Source organism: Homalodisca vitripennis, chromosome 2 (genome assembly GCF_021130785.1).
Source record: "Homalodisca vitripennis isolate AUS2020 chromosome 2, UT_GWSS_2.1, whole genome shotgun sequence".
Classification (NCBI taxonomy): domain Eukaryota; kingdom Metazoa; phylum Arthropoda; class Insecta; order Hemiptera; family Cicadellidae; genus Homalodisca; species Homalodisca vitripennis.
The window spans coordinates 205,816,944-205,840,494 of NC_060208.1; the positions used below are offsets into that span (position 1 = coordinate 205,816,944).

Sequence of the window (23,551 nt, forward strand, 5' to 3'; positions counted from 1 at the left end):
TTTACCTCTCAGTTCCTGAACCAAACCAGTCTCTCCTAATGTTACCATCTTTCAGTTCACTGGCACCCCTCTTTTACCTCTCAGTTCCTGAACCAAACCAGTCTCTCCTAATGTTACCATGTACACATACCTAATGTTACCTAATGTAAACATCTTTCAGTTCACTGGCACCCCCTCTTTTACCTCTCAGTTCCTGAACCAAACCAGTCTCTCCTAATGTTACCATGTACACATACCTAATGTTACCTAATGTAAACATCTTTCAGTTCACTGGCACCCCCTCTTTTACCACTCAGTTCCTGAACCAAACCAGTCTTTCCTAATGTTACCATCTTTCAGTTAACTGGCATCCCCTCTTTTACCTTTCAGTTCCTGAACCAAACCGGTCTCTCCTAATGTTATCATCATTCAGTTTACTGGCACCCCCTCTTTTACTTGTCGGTTACTGAACCAAACCGGTCTCTCCTAATGTTACCACCTATCAGGGTGGTAGCATTAGTTTGTTCTAGTTTATTGTTGATTCATGTTGTTTAAAACTTTAAGTAAGTCTTAAATCAATGGTTTGGGTTGTTCTTTCACAGTTTTCATTATTACTCGGGGAGCTTCTTGGAAAATCCTCTCCAACTCCTTCCTTCAACCCCCTTCTTCTACTGTCTTTTTGGTCTTCCCATTGGTATTTTCCCTTCCATTCTGCTCACATGTACCTTTGGCACATGGTTATTCAGGTATAGAACAATAATTAAAAAACAACCACAAAACTTTCACAAAATTTGTGTAACTGGTACAGTAACTTCACCGCCATGTTTTAACAAAATACTGACAACAAACTCAAGTGGGAGAGGAAAAAATAGAGTGATAAAAGTAAAAAGAATATAAAATAAAAGTACAAAAAGAATTTCTCCACTGGATTAAAGCTACTAAACCAAAATAAATAAGAAATCAATTTCGACAATGCAGTCAGCATATCTTCACCTTATAATTTTACTTTAAATTACACTGTATTGCCTTTTTTAATTAATTAATGTTCACATTTTTAATTAGTAGAGAGGAATGTATAGTTTACCATTTTAAAGTTATGAGATAATGTTTGTAAATAGTCATTTATTGATTATTAAGTAAGTGCAAGACTGTTAATGTCCGTTATTGCTTTACAAATATAATATTTTAAAGTAATATAATGTATAACATTTAATCAATCAGAATTTATAATGAAAAAGAATTTAAATGTGAATTTCAAAGTTGTACCCTTTTAGTAAGATTATGAAGAAGAAAAATAATAGATACTGTATGTTTATTCCTGTAGACTGTAATTGTTTGTACTTATAGTGGATGTTTTACACTATTGTACATAATGAAACATATTTTATACAACTTAATATATTTGTTCAGAATTAGTTTTCAATTTCAGTTTAAATATACTCTTGTGTTGTGTAAAAAAAAAACAAAAAACAAAAATACTGTATAACAAACATTTTCATATTTTGCTGTCATATTTGTTTATTACAAAAGAATTAAATGTAAACATAAATGTTTGTTTTATATTTACCACTGCAATATTTAATGAAAATGTTAAACTATTACGTATATGTTACATTTTGTTATTTTACATAAGATGAATGAAGGTTTTATTATCAATGGTTCTTTTAACCTTTTCAGGATTTTAATGCCTAAAACAGTTTTTGAACCATTATTGATTCAAATTCATTCATCAAATTATAGTTTGAATGAAAGTAGTGAAAGTATTGTGCAGAATGTGGTATGTGGAAAGTTTGACATTGTTTGATGAATAATTTAATAAATGTGTAACCTTACAGTATTACAAAGGAAAGAGATAAATTTTCCTGATACGATTAATTAGATGCAAGATACTAACTTTTATTCCATTTATCAATGCAGAAAGAATTTGCACATAACGTCAGTTTTTGTGTGGTTCCTTTAATTATTTTTCCAATGAAGAGTTTTCATCTTAAGCTTCATTATTGGAAGTTACCAAGGAATAAAATATGTTAAACTTAACTGATTGTAGCATTAGGAAAAGGCATTAGGACATCTTGTAATTTGTAATGTGTAATTAATGTATACTATTCTAGTAAAAGAAATACTCAGTTGTACAATAATTCTAAATTTAATTCAAGGGCTCTCAACTTGAAATATGCTATCAAGCCCTGACAATGACATATTTGATGTTGAAAGGCCTTGTATTAAATTTAGAATTATTTTATAATTGTGTATTCCTTTCACTGCAATACATTTTTCCAATAGCAAGAGCTATGTACGAGGTCTGTTCAAAAAAATATCGTAACTTTTGTTTTTTTTTATTATTTATTTATTCATCAATATTAATTTTGTCCCCTTAATGTAATCCCCATTAGATATTATACACTTGTGCCAACGTTTCTTCCAATCCTCGAAGCACTTCAAAAAGTCATTGTTGTGATCTTGTTCAGCTCCTCCTTCGATGCAGTCTTTATCTCATCAATCGTAGCGTAGCGTCGTTCTTTCATGGGCCTCTTCAGTTCCGGGAACAAGGAAAGATCACAGGGGTCAGATCTGGGGCATACGGTGGCTGCGGCATCATTAGTGTGTTTGTTTTGGCCAAAACAAGTGCACAAGTAACGACGTGTTAGCAGGGGCGTTATTATAGTGCGAAAGCCAATTTTTGTTCTTCCACAAATCCGTGCATTTCTGGTGGATTGCTTCACGCAAATTGCAGATAATATTCCTTATTGACAGTTCTACCCTGTGGCATGCCCCTGCAATCGAAAAAACTGCAAGCAAAGCTTTCACATTCAACCAATATTGTTCGTATACATCAGAAACATGTGTACCAACAATCGCAAAAAAAAAAAATAAAAATCAAATATACGTAATCTGTGGAAATAAAAAAGTTGGAATATTTTTTGAACAGACCTCGTACAATCTATATTATATGTAATCACTAGTCAAAATATATTTGCCATCGGTATAAATCCGGTGAAAATTCAGTAGTTTTCAGGGTGGTCATCAAGTGAGTGTATCTTTTAGTGCTTATTATGTTATATTTGTATTTTTTTTAAGGAGTTACATGGTCTTAGATCTTTAACTGGCAAAAAAATGTACTGTATCCATTCCATACCCTATAATTCCTCATAATTATCTGTGTTGATCCAACTTTATTGTAAAAACTGCCATGTATTCTTGATTTTTTTTGTATTTGTTGTTATTTCTTTGTTATTTTTTTTCAGCATATTGTGAGATTTTTTATTTCTGCTGTTATATTTCAATAAACCATGGCTGTGACTTTTCAAAGTGGTTATTAATTCTTCCTGTGGTATATATGCAATATAACAATGGTATGGCAAACTGATTGTTTGCCAAGACAGTATCATCTTGCCTTCATACTTGTTACATTTTTTAAAATATAATATTATCTTTTAAAGTGACTACAGGCAGAAAATATGCCCTGCTCAATGTATTTGATGAAGCTTTGATTTGCTTAATTATCGCACATGAATAATATTAAGTTTCTTATGGAAATATTTATATTACATATAAATTAAAAACCATAGTTTACCCTTCATTAGCATGAAACAGTAAAAATATAAATTTGTGAAATAAAACTATCTTGGATTGAGACTAGATCCTATGTATAACACAATTTTAAAATCTATCCCAATGTGTTTCGTATAATTTTATAAAAGTGGAGCCTCAGATGTACAGCCAGCAGCTTATATAATTGCCCTCTTAATGGAGTAGGCCTAACTTATAACTTTTATATGCAGGCATATAGTTAAATAATATAATAAATAGTTACATAGATAATATAAGAATGATGTAAGTGCTGGATTATCATCATTCCAATGAAGATTTATTCACAACAAGTAATCAAATAAATGCAGCGACTGAATACGCTTGTTATGTGGTAAGTCCTCTGTCCCCCAAAATTATGAATGGAGGAATTGGAGCATCAAACAAAATCAATATTAATGAAGTACTCAATTCACCTTTTAGTTGTAGCACAACAAATAAAAGGGTTTACAAACCCAAAAGGATTAGTTTCGGAGGGGTGATGTGATTTAAGGTACACGACACTAGGAGGTTAGGAGGTATGAAATAAATCAGAATAGACCTACATTTGAATACTGCTGTATTTCAAATAAGCTGGATTGCTTTTATGTGAATATTTTACCTCTAAAAGAGGGGGGGTTCTATTCTCTTTAGGGTTGTGCCTCTAGTTGTAGGACAGAAGAATACATGGCAAATGGAATGGAGCCAGGACACAGGGAAAGCTGAATGGACCAAACGCCTAATTCCCGACCTTAGAGCATGGGTCGATAGAGAACATGAAGAATGCAATTACTACCTCACGCAAGCTTTGAGCGGACACGGTTGCTTTAAGTCGTACCTAAAGAGGTTTCACTTGGCAGATGATGAGTTGTGTGATTACTGCAATGAGATTGACACACCGGAGCATACACTTTTTGCTTGCCAGAGATGAACTGCAGAAAAAAGGGAGGTAGAGGGAGTGATACATGGTGTGCTGACCGTGGATACATCAGTGCCTCTAATGTTAGACTCTAAAGAAAAATGGGAGGAGGTTAACAACTACATAAGAAAAATAATGTAAGGAAAAAGAGAAATATAGTATGATGAGATGCCCGGTTGATACAGAGGAGTAGAAGAAACAGTCTCTTCATTTTGAAGCAATACCAACAAGGTGATACCAGAGTGAAGCAGAGAAAGGGGGTTTTTTATTTAGTAAGAATCTCACACTACCACCTACTACGGACTAGGTGGTGCCTATGTAAGGTTTTTCCCCCATCTCGAAAGAAAAAAAAAAAAAGGGTTGTGCCTCTGAAAAGGATTACCTGTACCTGTTATAAAATTAAATTAGTTGTAAAAGGTCCTATTCAGAAACTAGGAAAGGATATTGACCAGAGTTTAGTTCTTTTGTAAGATTTGCAATCTCTGAGGAGCCACATTTTTGGCCTAGCCACAGAATTACACTTAAGAGATGGGTATAATGTCTGGTGACGGGTCTTTTTACACTACTAATCGTTGACTCAACGACCCTTTCTGAGAAAATAACAAATAAGGACAGGGTCATTTAGTCTACAGGTCGTTGAGACTACGACCCCCATTTTGATATTTTAAGATTTTCTACATAGGTTCGTTGTGACAACGACCCAGTAAAATGAATGAAAAGGGTCCAATTACTCAACTGGGTTCGTAGCAACAACGCCACTTTTTGCCAGTTTTAGTTTAATATTTCAAAAGATGGGTCGTTGTCTCAACGACCCTAAATTATATATAAATGCTTATATTGAAAGAACCAGGTCTTTTACTCAACCATTCTTTGTGTCAACGGACCAAAATGGAGAAATGTATAAGCAATGTGAAGAAGGGTCGTAGCGACAACAACCCATTTTTAACTCAATGGATAAAATATAGTAAGAGGGTCGTTGAGACAACGACCTACTTTTAACTGTTCAGAGGTTCTTTTAGTCTACTAGGGTCTTTGTGTCAACTGCGTGCAGCCGGACATTGTGGCGAGATGTTACTGCGCACCAGTCGTACGGCGCTGAATGTTGCGCTCGTATTGATGTAGCGTACATTATTCTCTTGCCACTATAAATTTACAAATGTAATAATTTGTTTTGTATTCATTTAAAATTATATTAATATAAACCCCTTTTACCGGATACAGATATACTTTATAAGCAGTAATGATAAGACATTACCAAGTAAGAGTGATAAAAATGGAATTGCAAATAAATATTAAAAATGGAAATTGTAACGATAAATAGCAATTCTAAATATCAAGAATATAGATCAAATTAATAATAGTAGATAAAAACCTGGAATAACAAAAACCTTGTTTCTTTTATTTATGGTTGGTAGTTGTTAAAATAGCCATTATATATATATATATATATATATATATATATATATATATATATATATATATATATATATATATAAACAAATAAATATATATACACACATATATATATATGTATATATATATATATATATATTACATACATTTTTGGTCTGTAGTGGTTATGGATTCTGGGGTTGTGATCGTGAAAATCCTAAATATCTCCCGGAGATTTCCAGCATAAGGTAAATTGCAACTGTTTATTATTACATGCACCTAAAAGTTTCCTTTACCACCATTTTGTATTCTATTATTTTGTATCAAATGTTTGGTCAAATTTTCAAACATTTGTATCTGGTTTGAAAATTTTTAAATTTTGAAATAAACTTTACTGTACTGTTGGTAGAACACTTTTGCAAAAAGAGTTACGGGACAATGTTTATATGCGGTTGATAAAAAATACAAATACAATTTATAGGAGATAAGAACTTCCCAAAATAAAAGCATTGCCTTATTATTTTACAAAGATAATTATATTAATCTTTTAAATGTACATAAGTTTTTCGAGTTTTATATAACTTCGTTACAAAAATACTTTCTGAAATGGCAGTTGAATTGAAATATGGCGATATTCAGAGATACACTGACATTGCGAGTGACATTGGGAGTACTCAAAATAATTTAGTATATTGGAAGGTAAAGGTTAGCAACTTGTAAAGGCGTGCCTTTGATCCGATTGTTTGCTTTATATGAGGAAATATTAATAAACTATCAGAAACACTCTACAACTAATGATATAAATGCTCGGTGGCTCACACTGGATTTAAAATTGTAACATAAAAATCTAAAAATACAGACTGAAGGTCGTTCGGACTAGCGTGCGTTCGGATTACTGTGGACACGGATTTCAAAGTGGACAGTTATTGAACGTTTAAAAATGTTGATTGTGGGGTGACACCATAGTGTGTACTGGCTAGCGATAGTACTAAAGATTATTTAGCAAGCAATTTGGTATAAAGGTGCTAAAATTAACAGGATAGTCAACTTCTTAATTTTTTATTGTTGACATCAGTAACTATGGTTATGGAAAGTGAAACGTAATTTCATTCAAAATTTAAAGTCAGACCAAGCTACTGTAAAATTTTCAAAACTGCACTTCAATAATCATCATTTTAAATAAAAACAGTGGATCAATGTATTATCAAGTAAAATTTCATGCCTACAACTTTAAATCTTGTTTAAACAAGAATGTCATTCTCAATAGTCATAATCTTCAGTAGGAAACAAAACTATGATTAAATCCGTACCGGCTGCCACAATGCCTTCCAAGGACCAAGTCATCAGTGGGAACAGAAGTTTTGAAGGATAAAATTCTCTCGAATCCTTGTCGGTGACCAGGATATCTTCCTAAGTACCTGAAACCGTAAGTTTAAATAAACGTTTTCTGAAAACTAATAGTTGAATATTTTGCTAGCTGTCTGGATTTCATTACAAGAACCTAAACTCAAAAGTATGAAAATTTTAGTGGAAGAAAATAGTTGTGATGGATTGTCACAGCAAAATTCCTTTGTCGACGGTCTAGATCTCAAGCCTTGGACCTGAAATTCTCGGAGGCGGAACAACCCTGATGGACTGCTACAGCAAAATTCCTTGTCGACAGTCTAGATGTCAAGTCTGGACTTGAAAATTCCTCCGAGGCGGAACAACTCTGATGGACTGCCACAGCAAAATTCCTTGTCGACAGTCTAGATGTCAAGTCTGGACCTGAAATTCTCCGAGGCGGAACAACTCTGATGGACTGCCACAGCAAAATTCCTTGTCGGCGGTCTAGATGTCAAGCCTGGACCTGAAATTCTCCGGGGCGGAACAACTCTGATGGACTGCCACAGCAAAATTCCTTGCGACGGTCTAGATGTCAAGCCTGGACCTGAAATTCTCCGAGGCGGAACAACCCTGATGGACTGCTACAGCAAAATTCCTTGTCGACAGTCTAGATGTCAAGTCTGGACTTGAAATTCTCCGAGGCGGAACAACTCTGATGGACTGCCACAGCAAAATTCCTTGTCGACAGTCTAGATGTCAAGTCTGGACCTGAAATTCTCCGAGGCGGAACAACTCTGATGGACTGCCCACAGCAAAATTCCTTGTCGGCGGTCTAGATGTCAAGCCTGGACCTGAAATTCTCCGAGGCGGAACAACCCTGATGGACTGCTACAGCAAAATTCCTTGTCGGCGGTCTAGATGTCAAGCCTGGACCTGAAATTCTCCGAGGCGGAACAACTCTGAAGGACTGCCACAGCAAAATTCCTTGTCGGCGGTCTAGATGTCAAGCCTGGACCTAAAATTCTCCGAGGCGGAACCACTCTGATGGATTTCCACTGCAAAATTCCTTGTCGACCACAATTTCTTATCAAAGATCTAGATGAGTAGCCTGGACATTAAAGATCTCAGTGGAAGAAATCAAATTTTACGGATTGCAACAACACAGTTTCCCTGTCAACGGTCGAGATGGCAAGCCATGACCTGACCTGAAATTACTAGTTGAAGAAAATAATTCTTATAAATAGAAATACCGCCATTCCTTCTTATTGGCTTGAATGCCATTGTAGGATCTGACATTCTCTTGAATTTATGAATTGATCCAACTTACAGTAGTTACAAATTCTATAACAGCTTAGTAGTCTCAGGTACTGTCTGTACTTGGGGGGGGTGGCGGAGGGTCAATTGTGAAATAAAGTTGTAAATGAATATGAAAATATTTCTTTTTATTTCAATGAACGATAAAAATCCTTAGTAATAGTTTAAAAAGATAACACACTATTGTGAATGAGCTGGTTTTAATGTTCAATAAAACTTACAAAACATTCTTATTCTGGCTGCATTTCACAAAGCTAAAATAGGCTGCATCTTATAATTTTGTCTTTTAGGAGACTTAAAAAACTCTATTGCACTTAAAGAAATACTGTAAAATATATAATCTCCTTTTTCACCTATAACAAAATTATGCAGTGTTCAATAATATTTATCGTCACTGTGTTAAATAGAAGAAAATAAAAGAACCATTTTTCACTTTTATATTTCAGGGGATTTAATACCGTCTTCAGGAAGTTTTAAATTAAGTTAATACAAATCTATAAAACGTAAACAAGAATCATGAAATGATAAATTTAAACACAGTGCATAACATTTGATAAAGTCCAGCTGACGTAAAATTTTTTCTTATTTAATCTTGTTCGAACAGTTGATTTTTAGAAAGGATGGAATAAAACTTTTAATTTTTGACAAATTTTTAATCTTTAACAATAATTTAAATTTTATGTCTTTAAAAATTTGTATTAAATTTAGACCAAATGGGTTTTTTTGTCTTCAACATGATTTAATGAGTTTGCTCTACGTGCTTTAGTTTTAATCTGTTGTAATTTTCATCAGGGAATGGTGGTAGTTGGTGTATTCCTTTTAATGTAAAAACACTCTTGTTTATGTTCTAGACCATGTCTTGCTAATGGTTTTTTCTTTATTTTTATGGAATATATCAAACCTATGCCCTGTCATACGGATTCATAAATGGTTAGATGTTTGGCCAATGTATTTATGGAGCATTACTTGCAATTTATTTGGTATATTAGATTTTTAGAATTACAGTCATTGTTGTCAATTATAGGATGGCTTTATATGAAAAATATATATCAAAGGGAGATGTTGCGGCAAGCCAATCAACCTTTTCACCAAAACTACTTCCTTTTAATATTAGTATTTTTAAATAATTTGTTTAACTATTTTGCTACCAGGCAACTTATTTATAGAAAGGTGTGTCTCTGATGTTAAATTTCCAAAATATACATGTACGTATATTTTATATACGTAAACTCGAGACCGGTTGCAATAAAACTATTGCATTGTCTGCTAACGACACCATTTTGAGGAAGGAACCACCTCACCCGAGCTTTTACCTGAGACTACCTCACTGTTGTTTCTGTAGTTGTAGTTAGAATATTTAAGTTTCATTCCATTGATATTTGACCATAGATTAATTTAAACTGTTAAAAACTATCCAATGCAAACAAAACCTCTTTTAACAACTTATACATGTAATTAACAAATCGATTACATGGTATAGTTGATACGCTAAATATTCTACAGTTACACGATGGGATTAGCTACTGAGTGGTAAGAAAGTTTTGATATCAGATGATGTATATAGTGTCGACTACAGTAACTCACCTAGACTTATAAATGAACTCAATCAGATATAATACAAATAACATACGGGTAGTGGAGCGCACAGAATTCAAGTACGTATATGTTACAATATACCTAATATATTACGCTCAGCCGAAAAAATGAGTATACATGCGCCAAAATGGAGCTCCTTCTTGTCTATGTATAAATAAAGATTCATATAAAATTTAAAGCACACAAAAAAAGACATTTTTAGAAATATCTTGCGGATGGATAGGGTACTTGTGTTACCATGCCACATCTAAAAATGTCATATGACTGTACACAGTTTGCTTACAAATTTATTTCTTCTGCGATTTTCCCGTCACTGTACGGTTAACCCCAATAGCAATTTAAAAGTGATCGCTATAAATCAGTAACCATATATAAGTCAATTCGTTTTCGATATATTGTGCGGTCATACAGACATACAGAAATTAAATCTTTCGTCCTTCTCAGATGAGTGGCTTCGGCACTGTCAATCGAATTCCTCATAGTGCATGTTTGGAGTTGTAGTTGTCAAAATTTAGTATTAGTGTTTTCATTTGTTTGCAATGTTTTTCATTTTAACTTTAATTTGAACGTTGGGTACTGTTTGATTAACCATTTAATAATAATTAGAAACCTCAACCTGTTTCCGACAGAAGTAGAAATATGAATGACAGTTACATTATTTCAGTTTATGTACATGAGTGAAATATATTTTTTAATACATAAACAAGAAATGGGAATCATAACTAGAAATGTATGTCTTAAAAATATTTCTTATATTTTATAAATACAACTGTTACCCAGACTTTAAATCTAGTTCAATAATATATACGTATAATAAACAAAATATTTAGATATAATACTTATACAAAGTATTTACCCTTATATCAGATGTTTAGGACTAAACTCGGCACAGACGCAGCGCCTTCATGCCTACCGGGCTAGGAGTTGACTGATTGGCCCTGTTTCGTTTGAAAGTGTTTGTTTTGGGACGGAGGGGCGTTGAGACAACGATCAGTTGAGTAAACGCCCTAGAATGTCTTATTTGAGGTTAGATGCATTATAGGGTCTTTGAGTCAAACGACAACGACTTAATACATATATTTCAACTTATTCTGAAACTAGGTTGTTGATTCTACGAACCTTTTTCTACTTTTCAACTTTTAATTTATATTTGGGCCGTTGATACAAAGATCCGTAGTGTAAACGGCCCAATTTAATGAATTAGATAAAAAAAATATAGAAAAAGGGTCGTTGTGTCAACGAACCCACTTGTTAGTTCTATTCTTATATTCGGTAATATGGGTCGTTGTGACAAAGAACCATTGGATTGAACTTTTAGTTTTCTTAGTAAATCGGGTCGTTGTCACAACGCTTCGTAGAGTAAAGACCCTCTGTTATTTGTTATTTTTTTCAGAAAGGGTCGTTGAGTCAACGATTAGTAGTGTAAAAAGACCCAACACTGATATTGCAAATATAAAAAATAGGGTCGTTGAGACAACGATTCGTAGAGTAAAAGAGCTGCCCCCTAATGTCTCATATGAAATAATTTTCTTCATACTTGTTAGAAAGAAGTTATTTTCATAGAGTAATCTGAGGTTTTCTGAGCAGAAAGAGAAGGGAGAAAATGAGAAGCTTACAAAGTCTATCCTTGGTCTCAAATAAGGAGCTTGATTGCGGAATGTAAAACCCAGTTTTCTCTTTGCACGTGGTTTCTAGAGAGTTCTCTAGGATGTAGTTGCAAATAATCATGTACAGTATTTATATTAAGAAATATTAGGACTCTCTCATTACTATAGGCTTTCATGTTAATGATTATTACATTTTTCTAATTCAGTCTGCGGAAAAACAAACAAGCTCAAGTCAGAGATTGCTGAAACATTTCAGATTAAAGACTCTTGTGAAATCCCTCACCCCCATGTCAAGATTACTGTGCATGCTTAACCCCCAATTGGTGTCTCACCTAATCACTTCACTAGATGTTAGCTGGATAGTGGCAGATTTTAACCATAATTTCTATTATACTCTATGTTTTGTAGGTGATATAGTACTATCTGGTGGAAATTGAGAAATATGGGCAGATCATCGTCTTTTATTTCTGATTTATGTCGGCAGATTGAATTCAGAAATCCAGCACGAGCAACTGATTCACTATGCTGACAGCACAACTCTCTGGTTCAAAAATAAATCCCTTCAGAATTTGGCGATCATATCATTCTTAGAATAAAATTAAATTCACACATGTAATTCTTTTCAGAAATGAACTTGAAAACGAACCAGTCGAAATCAGATCTTCATTTGTCCCCCTGAGAGTCAGATCATGCAGTGCGGCCTGCTATTTTTGTGGATGTTTTAGAATAAAGTAATTCCACAGTTTTTGGGAATGCTCTTTAATAGAGGATTGACCTGGAACGATCATGTAGACAACGTATGTGCTAGATTTTCTCTCAAAAATATTTGCCTTGTGAAAACCAGCAATGTTCTGTTCCCCAAAAGTCTTAAATACGGCTTATTATGGCCTTATCCATGTACATTTAGCGTATGGAATAAGGCTCGCGTAGGTTGTTCTAAAAACAAAATAGAGTGAGTTGTCAAACTCCCAAACACAGTTGTCAGAGCAATTGGAAAGTTCAACTTTAGAGAATTGTGCAAGGAATCTTTTAAGTAGCTGGGATTGTTGACAGCCCTACTTCTATATTTCTAAGGTCATCATGTAGTGCATGTCCAGGTATGCTTTGGTTCGTGGTGGGGATGTTTACCAATTGAAACCATAGGCAGGGACAACTTCAGAACACAAACTAACATCATCTCGACTCCACCCACAACAAATTGGTGTCAAACTAATTAAAAAGGTCTCAAACAAGTTTTATTCTGTTGAAGAATGAACAATGAGCCACTGGGACATTTGGAAAACAAGCTGGATCTGACGTCGGAGTCAATGTGTTATTATGAGTTTATGAACATTTTATTGTTATTTAACATCTTGTCTAAATGTACGTCTCACTGCAAGAAAAAGTGTACGTATGTTTTACAGAATTTTTATACAAGTTGACGATTGCGATACAATTAATATTGGATATTGTTAAATGCAATAAAGATGTCATTATTATAGATTCAAATGCTGCAACTGTAAATAAGAGTTATCATTATTAGTAGAATAATAAAAAAATAAAAAAACACTGCGTTACTATTATAGCTTTACAGCACATTTCCAAACACAATCTTCGTATGGATGCAAGGTCTATTCTGTTTTAAAAGTCAAACGCACTATTATAAAAAAAGTAAGTGACTCCACTTTGTTTACCACAAAGCTTCAAAAAACTAGGAACATAATATTTTTGAATAATGTTAATAATACTAGTTTTGAGAAATATAATTTAAAACGTAAGTAGCGTCCACACTTTAAGCCTACAGGCAACGATTTTATCTAATGGTCAGTAGATTGATTTAGATAAACAAACAATCCTTTGCGCTATTTCCACGGGATCTTGTTGCATATATAAACTAAGGCTGAAAGATGTTCCGGTGGATATTTTCCTCAAAAGAGACCAAGAATTTCCATATAATGCAAAAAAACCATCATGGCTGAGAACAGATGATAACTAACCGGGATTGATGGCGTGTGTTCGTCCTCTCACACTACATTTTTTTTCTTGGATGCATTCTCTACTGTCATCCCAGCTCGGGCCACACTCATTCGTGGAATTTATACCGAGCCTTGTACTACATTGGCAAGAACAAATGGGTCAGACAAATTCCCAAATATGGTCTTCTTCTTTCATCTATTTTCATCTTCGTCAACTATATATCATCTAGCTGATGCTCTTTGTATCTGTATATTATTATTGTACTACGCATTATAATGGTATTAATATAGATGTGGTTTTATTTATATCTTTCGTTTAAGACATATTTAACCTTTGAGGTAGGATAGTGAAAGAGTATAAAATAAGAATAAAACTATGTACAACTGTACAATAATTATATATGTTTTTCCTAATTAGACAGAATTGGTATCAGTTTGTTCCCTCAATAATGCAGATTAAAATTATATACAGTTTGTAAATATTTTGAGCAACAGGTATCGAACTAGGTCAGTAAGAGTGCGCGAGTGCGGGTTCTCGCAATGCTTTACAAGCAGGCACAGCTCTGTCTCTCAGCTACCGTGACGTCACAACGGAGCCTGCCAGCCCGGAGTTAATGCTGACCCCAGTACACGCAGGCATGGCGTTGTTGATCCGCAGCGATTTACTACTTCATCATCCATTAATGAATGTTCAACAGTAGAACACTTAACGGAGATTACCTTACACTTGCATAATAAAGGGTCAGTATTTAACTAAGACGATACTTTGCTAATAATTCACAATAAATTAATTAAAAATACACATTAACCATTATTTAAATGCTAATGTAAACAGATACGGAAAAAACGTAAAGAAATATTATTGCATCCATAATTTTGCTACGGAAATCTGGTAGTTAGTAAATTATTCGTGATAAAGATATCAAATTGATGTCATTAGCAAATATCTATGAGACATCTGAAAAGCAATTTTTTATTGATTTACGGATCATAACAAGTGAATGCACAGACTACTACTCTGATAAAAAACGGTCTTAACGTATTTACAGATAATTTTAAGAGACTATTGTTTTTTATTTTTCAGTGGAAACATATTTACTATTATTTTTTATTATTTAAGTATGGGAAGAACAATCGTCAAGAACTAGAATATTGGCCCTTTCAATATAATAGCTTTAAATTACTATGTTCTTTATGCATTAAACATTTAATATGTTTGGTTTCACCAAATCTGCCCGAACTGATGGCGACGAACCAAAAACATTCCTCAAGACAATGCCTTTCAGGTAACAGGCAAAGATTGTCGTTGAGTAGAACTTACGGCTAATTACATTAAAAATATACTTGAGTCAAACTTTAAAAACATGTCATATTAAATTTTTGAGAAAAATAATTTAAAACTTGAAAACATAACTTAATGTAGCCAAAAATGGGCAATGTTTAAGAAATTGAGAATCATTGTAATCTACAAAATTTAAACATTTAAATATATATTCTTCCCTCAGTACAGTTATTCTTCTGTATTTGGACGATCATTCCTCCAGTAGTTAAGCAATGAAAAGTAAGTGTTCGTTGAACACAAAACACTTTCTCGTCTATACAATTAATTAAAAATAAATATTAAAATCAGAGTCGTCGTTAGTAAATTTACTATTAAAAATAATAAACATATACATATTTTTTGAACATAACAAAATATCTCTAATAATTGTAATGAACTTATTACATATGTAACTAATACAAGCAAGAAAAGGAATTAATTCACAAAATGTTCTTTTCAACCTCTATCATACCTTTAACTTCCCTACATCCCACTTTTTACTAACATTATACTCTAACATGAACATAAATGTATGTAACTAATATCCAAATGTAACAGTTTCATATGTAAAAATAGAACAAGAATGAACTTCAACCACAGAAGAAAAAGTAATTGCAAAAACACAGTGAACATCGCGGCTAAATGACAAAGTCATAGCCTTAAAAAAAAATCCGAACTCGGGCTGTCTTTACGACAAAACAAAAACTAAACAGACATCATCGGTGTTTGACTGAGGTTGTTATGTTGGTGTAGTTTCGTATGAGATGTGATGGTGGTGTATTAATGTTAGTTAATTAATTGTACAGTTTACACTTATATTAGGATTTAACGCGTAAGTGAATTTATTAGGTGTTTAAAATATACAGAGTGGTGTTTTGGGCATTTTAAATGATAATACTATTTTCACTGTGGACCTCATAGACTAGTCATTTTTCTTTAACCTATCTTATTTCAGAAACATAATGTCAAAGTTACTTAACTGAACCATATTTTAGAACGATTATTATAAGTATAAATCCATTGATTTTAAATTTTAGTATCAACTTACTAAACAAGTGAAATATGCCGCTTCCAGCAGCCCTTGCAGCAAGGTTAGCCAAACGAGGTTTGGTCCCAGATAAAGTTATTGAGGATAATTTGGAAGGCAACAAAACTAGTGACCAAACTGTTAATACTATTACAGAGGTAGTAGACACATCAAAATTGGAACAAGAAGAGGAAGTAATAGCAGAAAATTATGATGATCAAATTGAAAATCAGGAACCAAATCAAATGATAAGCAAGCCTCAGATACAGTTTAATGACGAAGACAGTAATGATTCTTTTTTGGATAGTTCAGGTAGAAAATTTAAGGGATTCGCATACTGTCCAAACAAAAATAACATCTTTCATGACTGCACAAAGTTTTGCGAAGAAACCTGGAAGAAACGTGAACCTGATCCAAAATATTTGAAGAGGAAAAAGAAAATGCTAGCAAAATATCCTCTACCAAGTCACTGGAAAGAAGTATATGATGCTGGAATTGGACATTTTTATTATTGGGAAGTTGATAGTGATTCTGTTTCTTGGCTTCCTCCTTCTCATCCTAAAGCTGTTATAACCGAATCTGCTGCTATATGTCGTCAGCAGAGAGATTTATTGTCAGATTCAGAAGACAATGATTCTGATGAAAAAAGTGAAAAGAGTGAATCCTCCGATGAAGAAAGTGAAGATGAAGCCCAACGCAAGAAAGATATTAAAAGACGAAGACTAGAAGAAATGGAGAAATCAAGAGCTAAAGGAAGAAACAAATTGAAAGAAAATAATTTAGATCCCATGGACCCTGCAGCCTACTCAGATATACCAAGAGGAGGATGGTCTGATGGACTAAGTAGGGGAAATGAAGCTAAAACTGGCGTTGACGTAACTGCATCTGGATCGCTGTATCAAATGCGACCTTACCCTAACCCTGGTGCTGTGTTAAGAGCCAATGTTGAACACAAGAAAATTCCTCCAAACGCATTGAAACCAGTTGTTAATAAGCCTGAAAAACCTGAAAAAGGAAAAAAGCGTTAATCTGAATCAAATGTGACCAAACATTTTGGCCTGTATTTAAAAACTGTGTTAATTAAATTTGTTAATTAGTGATAAAATGTGTTTTATTACCTAGGCAACGGCCACAACATTGTATCAATGAAAATTTTGAAGAAATATTATAAATTTGTTTTATTGGAATGGTTTGATTGTCAAACTTTTGTGTGTTTTTTTATTCGAACCACATAATTTAATGTGTATTATATAGGACTTGGTGTGTACTGTATAATTTGTTTTTGGAAACCATTATAGGGTAATTGATAGTTCCACAGAAACTAGTAGCCTACAATTTCAAATAAAATATCTTGGTTTTAAAATTGATTGCCAATAGTGTATGTATGTGCTGCTTAGTCTTTCATAGGATAGTTTAATATTGATCAACCATTGAAAAGTACTGTGTTAGCACTACTGTGAACCATAGGTCTACGGTACAGTACCTATTGGTACCTCAATGATATTGTTTAGTTTTTTCTGCTAAATTTGTGGTTTATAAATGCATATCTCGTCAACTGCACCAAAACATCAATGTATGTATGATATGCAGCAGAGTTTTTGACTGCAGTATAATAAGTGGTCACCACCACAATTGAATCAATGATATTCATTATTATAAAATCATCGATGTTCATAACTATCTAAAAATACTGAAAACAAAATTTTCGAACTAAATTAAGTTATAGGTATTTCAAATAAAAATATAGTTCTGCTCATTTTACGTATGTTAAAAATCAATATAGGCCTATTAACGATAGATACGATTACTTTAAAGGGTAAACATGTCTGACAGCATTTAAGAAATGCTCAAATGTATCACACCACCATCAAGGTCATTCATTATTTTGTAACCAAAATGGCTCAATGTTTAAAAATACATTTTGAGACACAAATCTCATGTTCATTGCCATTGTTCTTGCTGATGTTACTAGCTTACTCAGTTACTAAATGATTTTAGGTACTTTGGGATTATACCGACCACACCCAGACATGAATCGTTATTTCACATTTCGTTTCTACTGATTACTAGATTAGCGTAGAACAATATTTCGTCAATATAAAACAGGAATTGTCTTATCGCAAACCCCTCCCCATCCTCAGACAGAGGTCAAAGTCGAGCGTCTAGTAGATAACGTGATTGCAGTCTCGCCGGCCGCCCGTTCAGCTGGTGCATCGCTTTGTTGTACTTCCGTGTTTTACCTCTACATTTCTCCAAACACAAAAATTCAACAAAAACAATCATTTACCAAACTAAACTCTTTATTAAAAAAAACACTAAAAACTTGTTTTTATTCTTGATCACATTCCGCCACCCAAAATGCGAGTGCCTCCCTCGAAAGAAAAACATCCCTCGAGATAGTACCTATCAGTAAAATATCAAATTCTAGAGGGGCTAATCAGAAATATAAATTGAATTGTAATGGAAAGGCAATTATGTACCGTGCAAATCACGTGATGCCGCGCGGCCTGCCGTAATCAGGATTCTCGAGAAAGATAAGATAACAGCGATCACAATACCTGGAAATGCTTGTAAGTTTGTAATTTTGTAATTGAAGAGTTGTTTTTTTTCGTTCTATCATGTTTGTTTCTATAAATTTCTATTTTTTGTTCTTCATACTAGTGTGGTCGGTATAATCCCAAAGTACCTGATTTTACTTTATTGAATTAAATTAATTATCAGCAATATTGTTTATTCTATTAAATAAAAACAGCTGGTAAAATGTTTTTATATTTGATTGTTTAGATATTTCTAATTGATAGTGATTTGATTGAGGTGGTGGCAGCTTATTATACTGCAGTGTTTTCCAAATTCAAAGTTATACGTTTTGGTCTATTTGTAATATTAACTTCAGTTTGTTTGCTTATTTGTCATATTTCATGTAACCAAACTAGATTTTTATTGTTGAAATGAATTATTTGTTCATAATAAAATGGTTGAAAAAATGAGATTGTATTTCTAGCATATACAATATAAGCATATAATAAACACTGTCAGCCCAAATTCATTCCACTTTGTTTAGTACTTGTAAGAAATTAAATATGTCTCAGTCAGCCAGCAAACAATAAATACATTAGTGATAAAACTTGTATTAAATAAATAAACAGACATTATTTTGTGCAGTCCTGAAACATTTGATTTAAATACAACATTGAAGATGGCTGGTTCACCTGAAAGGACTTTTAAATCTGTAAGTATAATTATTATATTTATTACCTTTTAACCTTGAATTCTATGCTTATAAAATCAACATGTCTTACAGCTATACTTGCCACTAATCTTCAAAGTTTTGGTTCTTATTTACTGATGGCGAGAGAAAAGAAGAGACCTGAATTCTGGCCTATCTGAAAATTTCAGGCGCTACTACTAGTATGTTGCCGTGCCTTGTTTCGTAATTCCATTATTGTTTCACTGTTTTTGATTGATTTTGCAGCCTAATTGTTATGTTTTATAAGATAATTTAAATGACTGTACTGTTTTGATCAATTAAAATTGAGCAAAATTTATGTTTGTAATAAATTCTAATAATTAGGCTCTACAGTGGTTGTAAACAAACAATAATTAAAGGAATGAAATTGCTGAAATTGAAGATCTTTTTATTGTTAAGATAACAATTACTAATGTTTATATATGTATAATGTAAATGTAGTGCTTTTATGTACGGGTATATAAAATTTAACATTGATATCTTACTGACTAACACAATATTGAATATACAGTAAACAAAAAACCTCTTACGCAAAAATATTTGTAATTGGATAAAAAAAATTGCTTCAGAACACGTGATGCAACACTGACAGACTGAAATAATGGGCGCGTCTAAGATGAGTCACACTCTGCAGGAATGCTGCATTACTGAAAACAAATAACTCCATTGCTAGGATAAACAATTCGCAGGGTTGGCTGTGGGGCGAAGCGCCTGAAATTACCGCAACACACTAGTACAAAAGCTGTGCGCCGGCACGGGCCAGGTCTCTTCTTTTCTCTCGCCACCAGTATTGTTAGGCATACAATAAAAAATAAGATAAAAATCACTGTTGCATTTTAATACTTAACTCTGTGAAGTCGTGGTTCCTTAACACCTTCATAGTTATTGACGTAATATTATGTTCATAGCAATTGCGTAAAAGTGTGCTACTGACATAATATTGTGCATTGTTATATTGTTCCTGTTTTATTCTGTTGTTTGCTGTAATGTCGCAAGAAGCATTTCTATGACAACCATGCGTCTCGCAAGTAGTTCTGGTGCTACCAACTAATTATCAGCACTTTCTTGATCTTTTGTCATGAGAAGTTCGCTGTAGTCTCACAGCGCAGACAGTTACCAGTGTTATTGAAGTTCAGCCGTCCTGGAGTATTTTTTGGTTTTATTTCTAATGTTTATTGTACCATGGAAGTATCCGATGCACAAATAGACGATTGGCTTCGTTCGCGTCATGGACACTGATAGTAAAAATGAATTAGTGGATGGTACATAAAAAAACTAAAAAAATTGAAAAAGAGTAATAGGATAATTAAATTTTGTATAAAAGTATTTATATAAATTCTATAAACCTGTCTATGTACAAAAAAAAACATTAGTGAAAAATAATTAAGTATAAAAACAAGACAATTGATTATGGACCCTCGCTAACCCGGTGCTCTTGTTCTTGCGCTGATTCATATTTGTCTATCCAGTGTGCATTGATCAGTTTGATATATTCATATAAATTCACTAAATTATGTTATTAAGCCCACATTACAAGGTTTTTTTTCTATTATTATTTAGTATAATTAATAGTCAACTAAAACCCTTATACTCTTAAGTTATTTTATTGCCATACATATGTTTCGGTATTCAATTATCGTCAGTGTACATTGAAAAATTACAACAATAGCCTAAAACATACTGTGTTGTACAATCCAAGATTAAAATCACATACGTGTTTCGTATAAAGACACCATCATCAGAGGATAAAAACACAATGCATAAGTTGGCATTAGCTACGTCAAAATAAATATTGATTACACAACACAAACAAATAAAAACCGATAGGCATACCCGGTCACACATTTCTGTGCACATAGAAAATGTATTGTTTTTTATACCAAAATGCATGAGCAGTTTTAATCTTGAATTGTATGACAAGTTATGTTTTAGCTTATAGGTGTTGTAATTTTGCAATTTGGGCCGTTTCAACACAAATTTATACCAGATTGTGTCAGAATCAGAATCAGAATCAGAATCATTTTTATTGCCATTTTTCTTTACAGAATTGACAAAGTCAGTCCATAAAAACAATACATATTACAATAATGTACAGTTAAAAAACAAAAAACAACACAGTAAAAATATACTGGCCTACAAAAAGTATGGACATTTCATATGATGGATAAACGCTAAGCATTAATAGCTACCCTCTGAATTCAGAAACTCGTTTACAGAGTAGAAGGCCTGAGTGATGAGCCATTTCGGAAATTTTTGATTTAAAAGTTTGTAAATCTAACACCCTCAAACATTTCGGGAAGCTTGTTAAAGAGCTTGATTTGCAAATATTTATGACTCTTGCTGTATTTGGTTTAATCTCCATTGTAGGCAAAACTAAGTCATTAGCATGTCGTGTGTTGATAATTATGTATATTGTTTAAAACTTGTAAAAATCTTCTACGTTTTTCTCGTACATGAATTAAATTTTTGAAAAATAAAAATGCATGGAAGAGTCATTATATTATTGTTAATAAAATATGATTTACAGCTATCCCCTATAACCTAGACAAAACATAATTCTTATAGCTCTTTTCTGCCACAGGAAAACTCTCTTTCTGCACCTACACTATTACCCCATAAAATGTTAGCATACAAACAAATGAGAATGAAAAAAACTAAAGTAAGCAATTTTAAAGTAACTTATTACTAACACAGCTCTTTAGTTTACGTAGTAAAAAACAAACTCTTGACAACTTTGAAATTACATTATTTTGTATGCTCATGCCAGATAAGCTTAGAATCTAAAGTTATCCCTAAGAGCTTCACCGGTTTCAATATAGAGTCTTGCATTTCAATACTTCTTAGAGAGAATAGTATGTTTTCCAGTTTTATTATCATTCATTTTTAAGAGATTAGACTCAAACCACATAGAAGCTGTATTGATTACTCTATTAGTGTTACTAAAAGAACATCATGTACACAGTTTGCCCTTTACTATTATAAGATGTATCATCCGCGTACAATACGGTATTACAGTTCAAAATTGATTGGTAAGTCATTGACATACAAAATAAATAAGAGGGGGGCCAAGGACAGAGCCCTGAGGGACCCCAGCAAGGACTTCTTTTACAGACGAATCTTGACCACCAACACTGACCATATGTAGTCTACCACACAAATAAGTTCTGAAGAACTGTAAGGTATCATTACATATTCCATAATACTGCAATTTTATTTAATAAAATATCATGAGAGATACTGTCGAAAAAGCCTTGCTGAGGTCCAACAGGGTCAATCCCAAGTACTTCATGATCCTCAAAACTTGTCAATATCTGAGACACAACATTGTCTAATGCCTTAACTGTTTTGAGTAGCCCGGCCTAAACCCAAATTGGCTATTTGATAAGATTTGATTTACATCTAGGGAAATCCATGAGCTGATTTTTAACACAAGTCTCTAATATTTTAGAAAAAAACCGAAACAATCGTTATTGTTCTATAATTATCTACACAGGATCTATCGCCCTTTTTTAAACAAGGGGATACTTTTTGAAAGTTTTAAACAATTTGGAAAACGTGAGGAAGACAAACTAAGATTAATTACATAAGTCAAGGGCTTGATTATAAGAGGAGCAATGAATTTTCACTATTTTATTGGATAAGCCATATATATTCCTCACACTTAGATGGCTTTAAAGATTTAACTATGGCACATATTTGTTTCTCGTCTATTTCTTTAAAAATAAAACTGACCTGTGAACTTTTAGCATTAGCAAGGTAAAACACTGTGTCTTAAACTATTATTATTGTTGGTCTGATACTTACTAAGTATTTCCTTACCAATATTAATGTAGTGGTCGTTAAATTTATCTGGAGCTAATCTGTGGCAGATTATCATCAGTACTAAAATGATTTCCTGCTTCCAATTTTATAACCTTCCAGGCAGCTAAGCACTTATTATTGGCTTCATTGATAAATGTATCATTACACCTTATTTTGGCTTCTTTAATTCTTTCTCTGTTACATTTTCTTTTGCAAGTTATAGCAGTTCCTTAAAGCTACATTGTCCCTATAAGCTGGTATTTTCAACATATCCCCCAAGGTATTAACAATATTTCTCATGTTATGGAGAGACTCATCAAACCATTTGGAGTTACCAGTTTTCTTTTTATTTTGTAAATTAACAGACTTTTGAATCATTGGACAAAAGTAATTGTATAAACACATAAAGATTATTTATAAAGTATTCAAAAGCAGCATTAGTGTCTGTAATTTCAAACAGACTATACCAATCAAACTGAGATAATTTGTTCAGCAAATGA

General features: G+C 33.1%; 1 protein-coding gene across 1 annotated transcript; it reads left to right on the forward strand.

Annotated features, from left to right (window-relative positions):
- The first annotated feature begins 15,686 nt into the window (after window positions 1-15,686).
- Window positions 15,687-17,108, forward strand: LOC124355310. Its single transcript, XM_046806402.1, has one exon. The coding sequence runs from the start codon at window positions 16,039-16,041 to the stop codon at window positions 17,029-17,031; it is 993 nt and encodes a 330-aa protein (XP_046662358.1). The 5' UTR covers window positions 15,687-16,038; the 3' UTR covers window positions 17,032-17,108.
- Window positions 17,109-23,551: the final 6,443 nt, after the last annotated feature.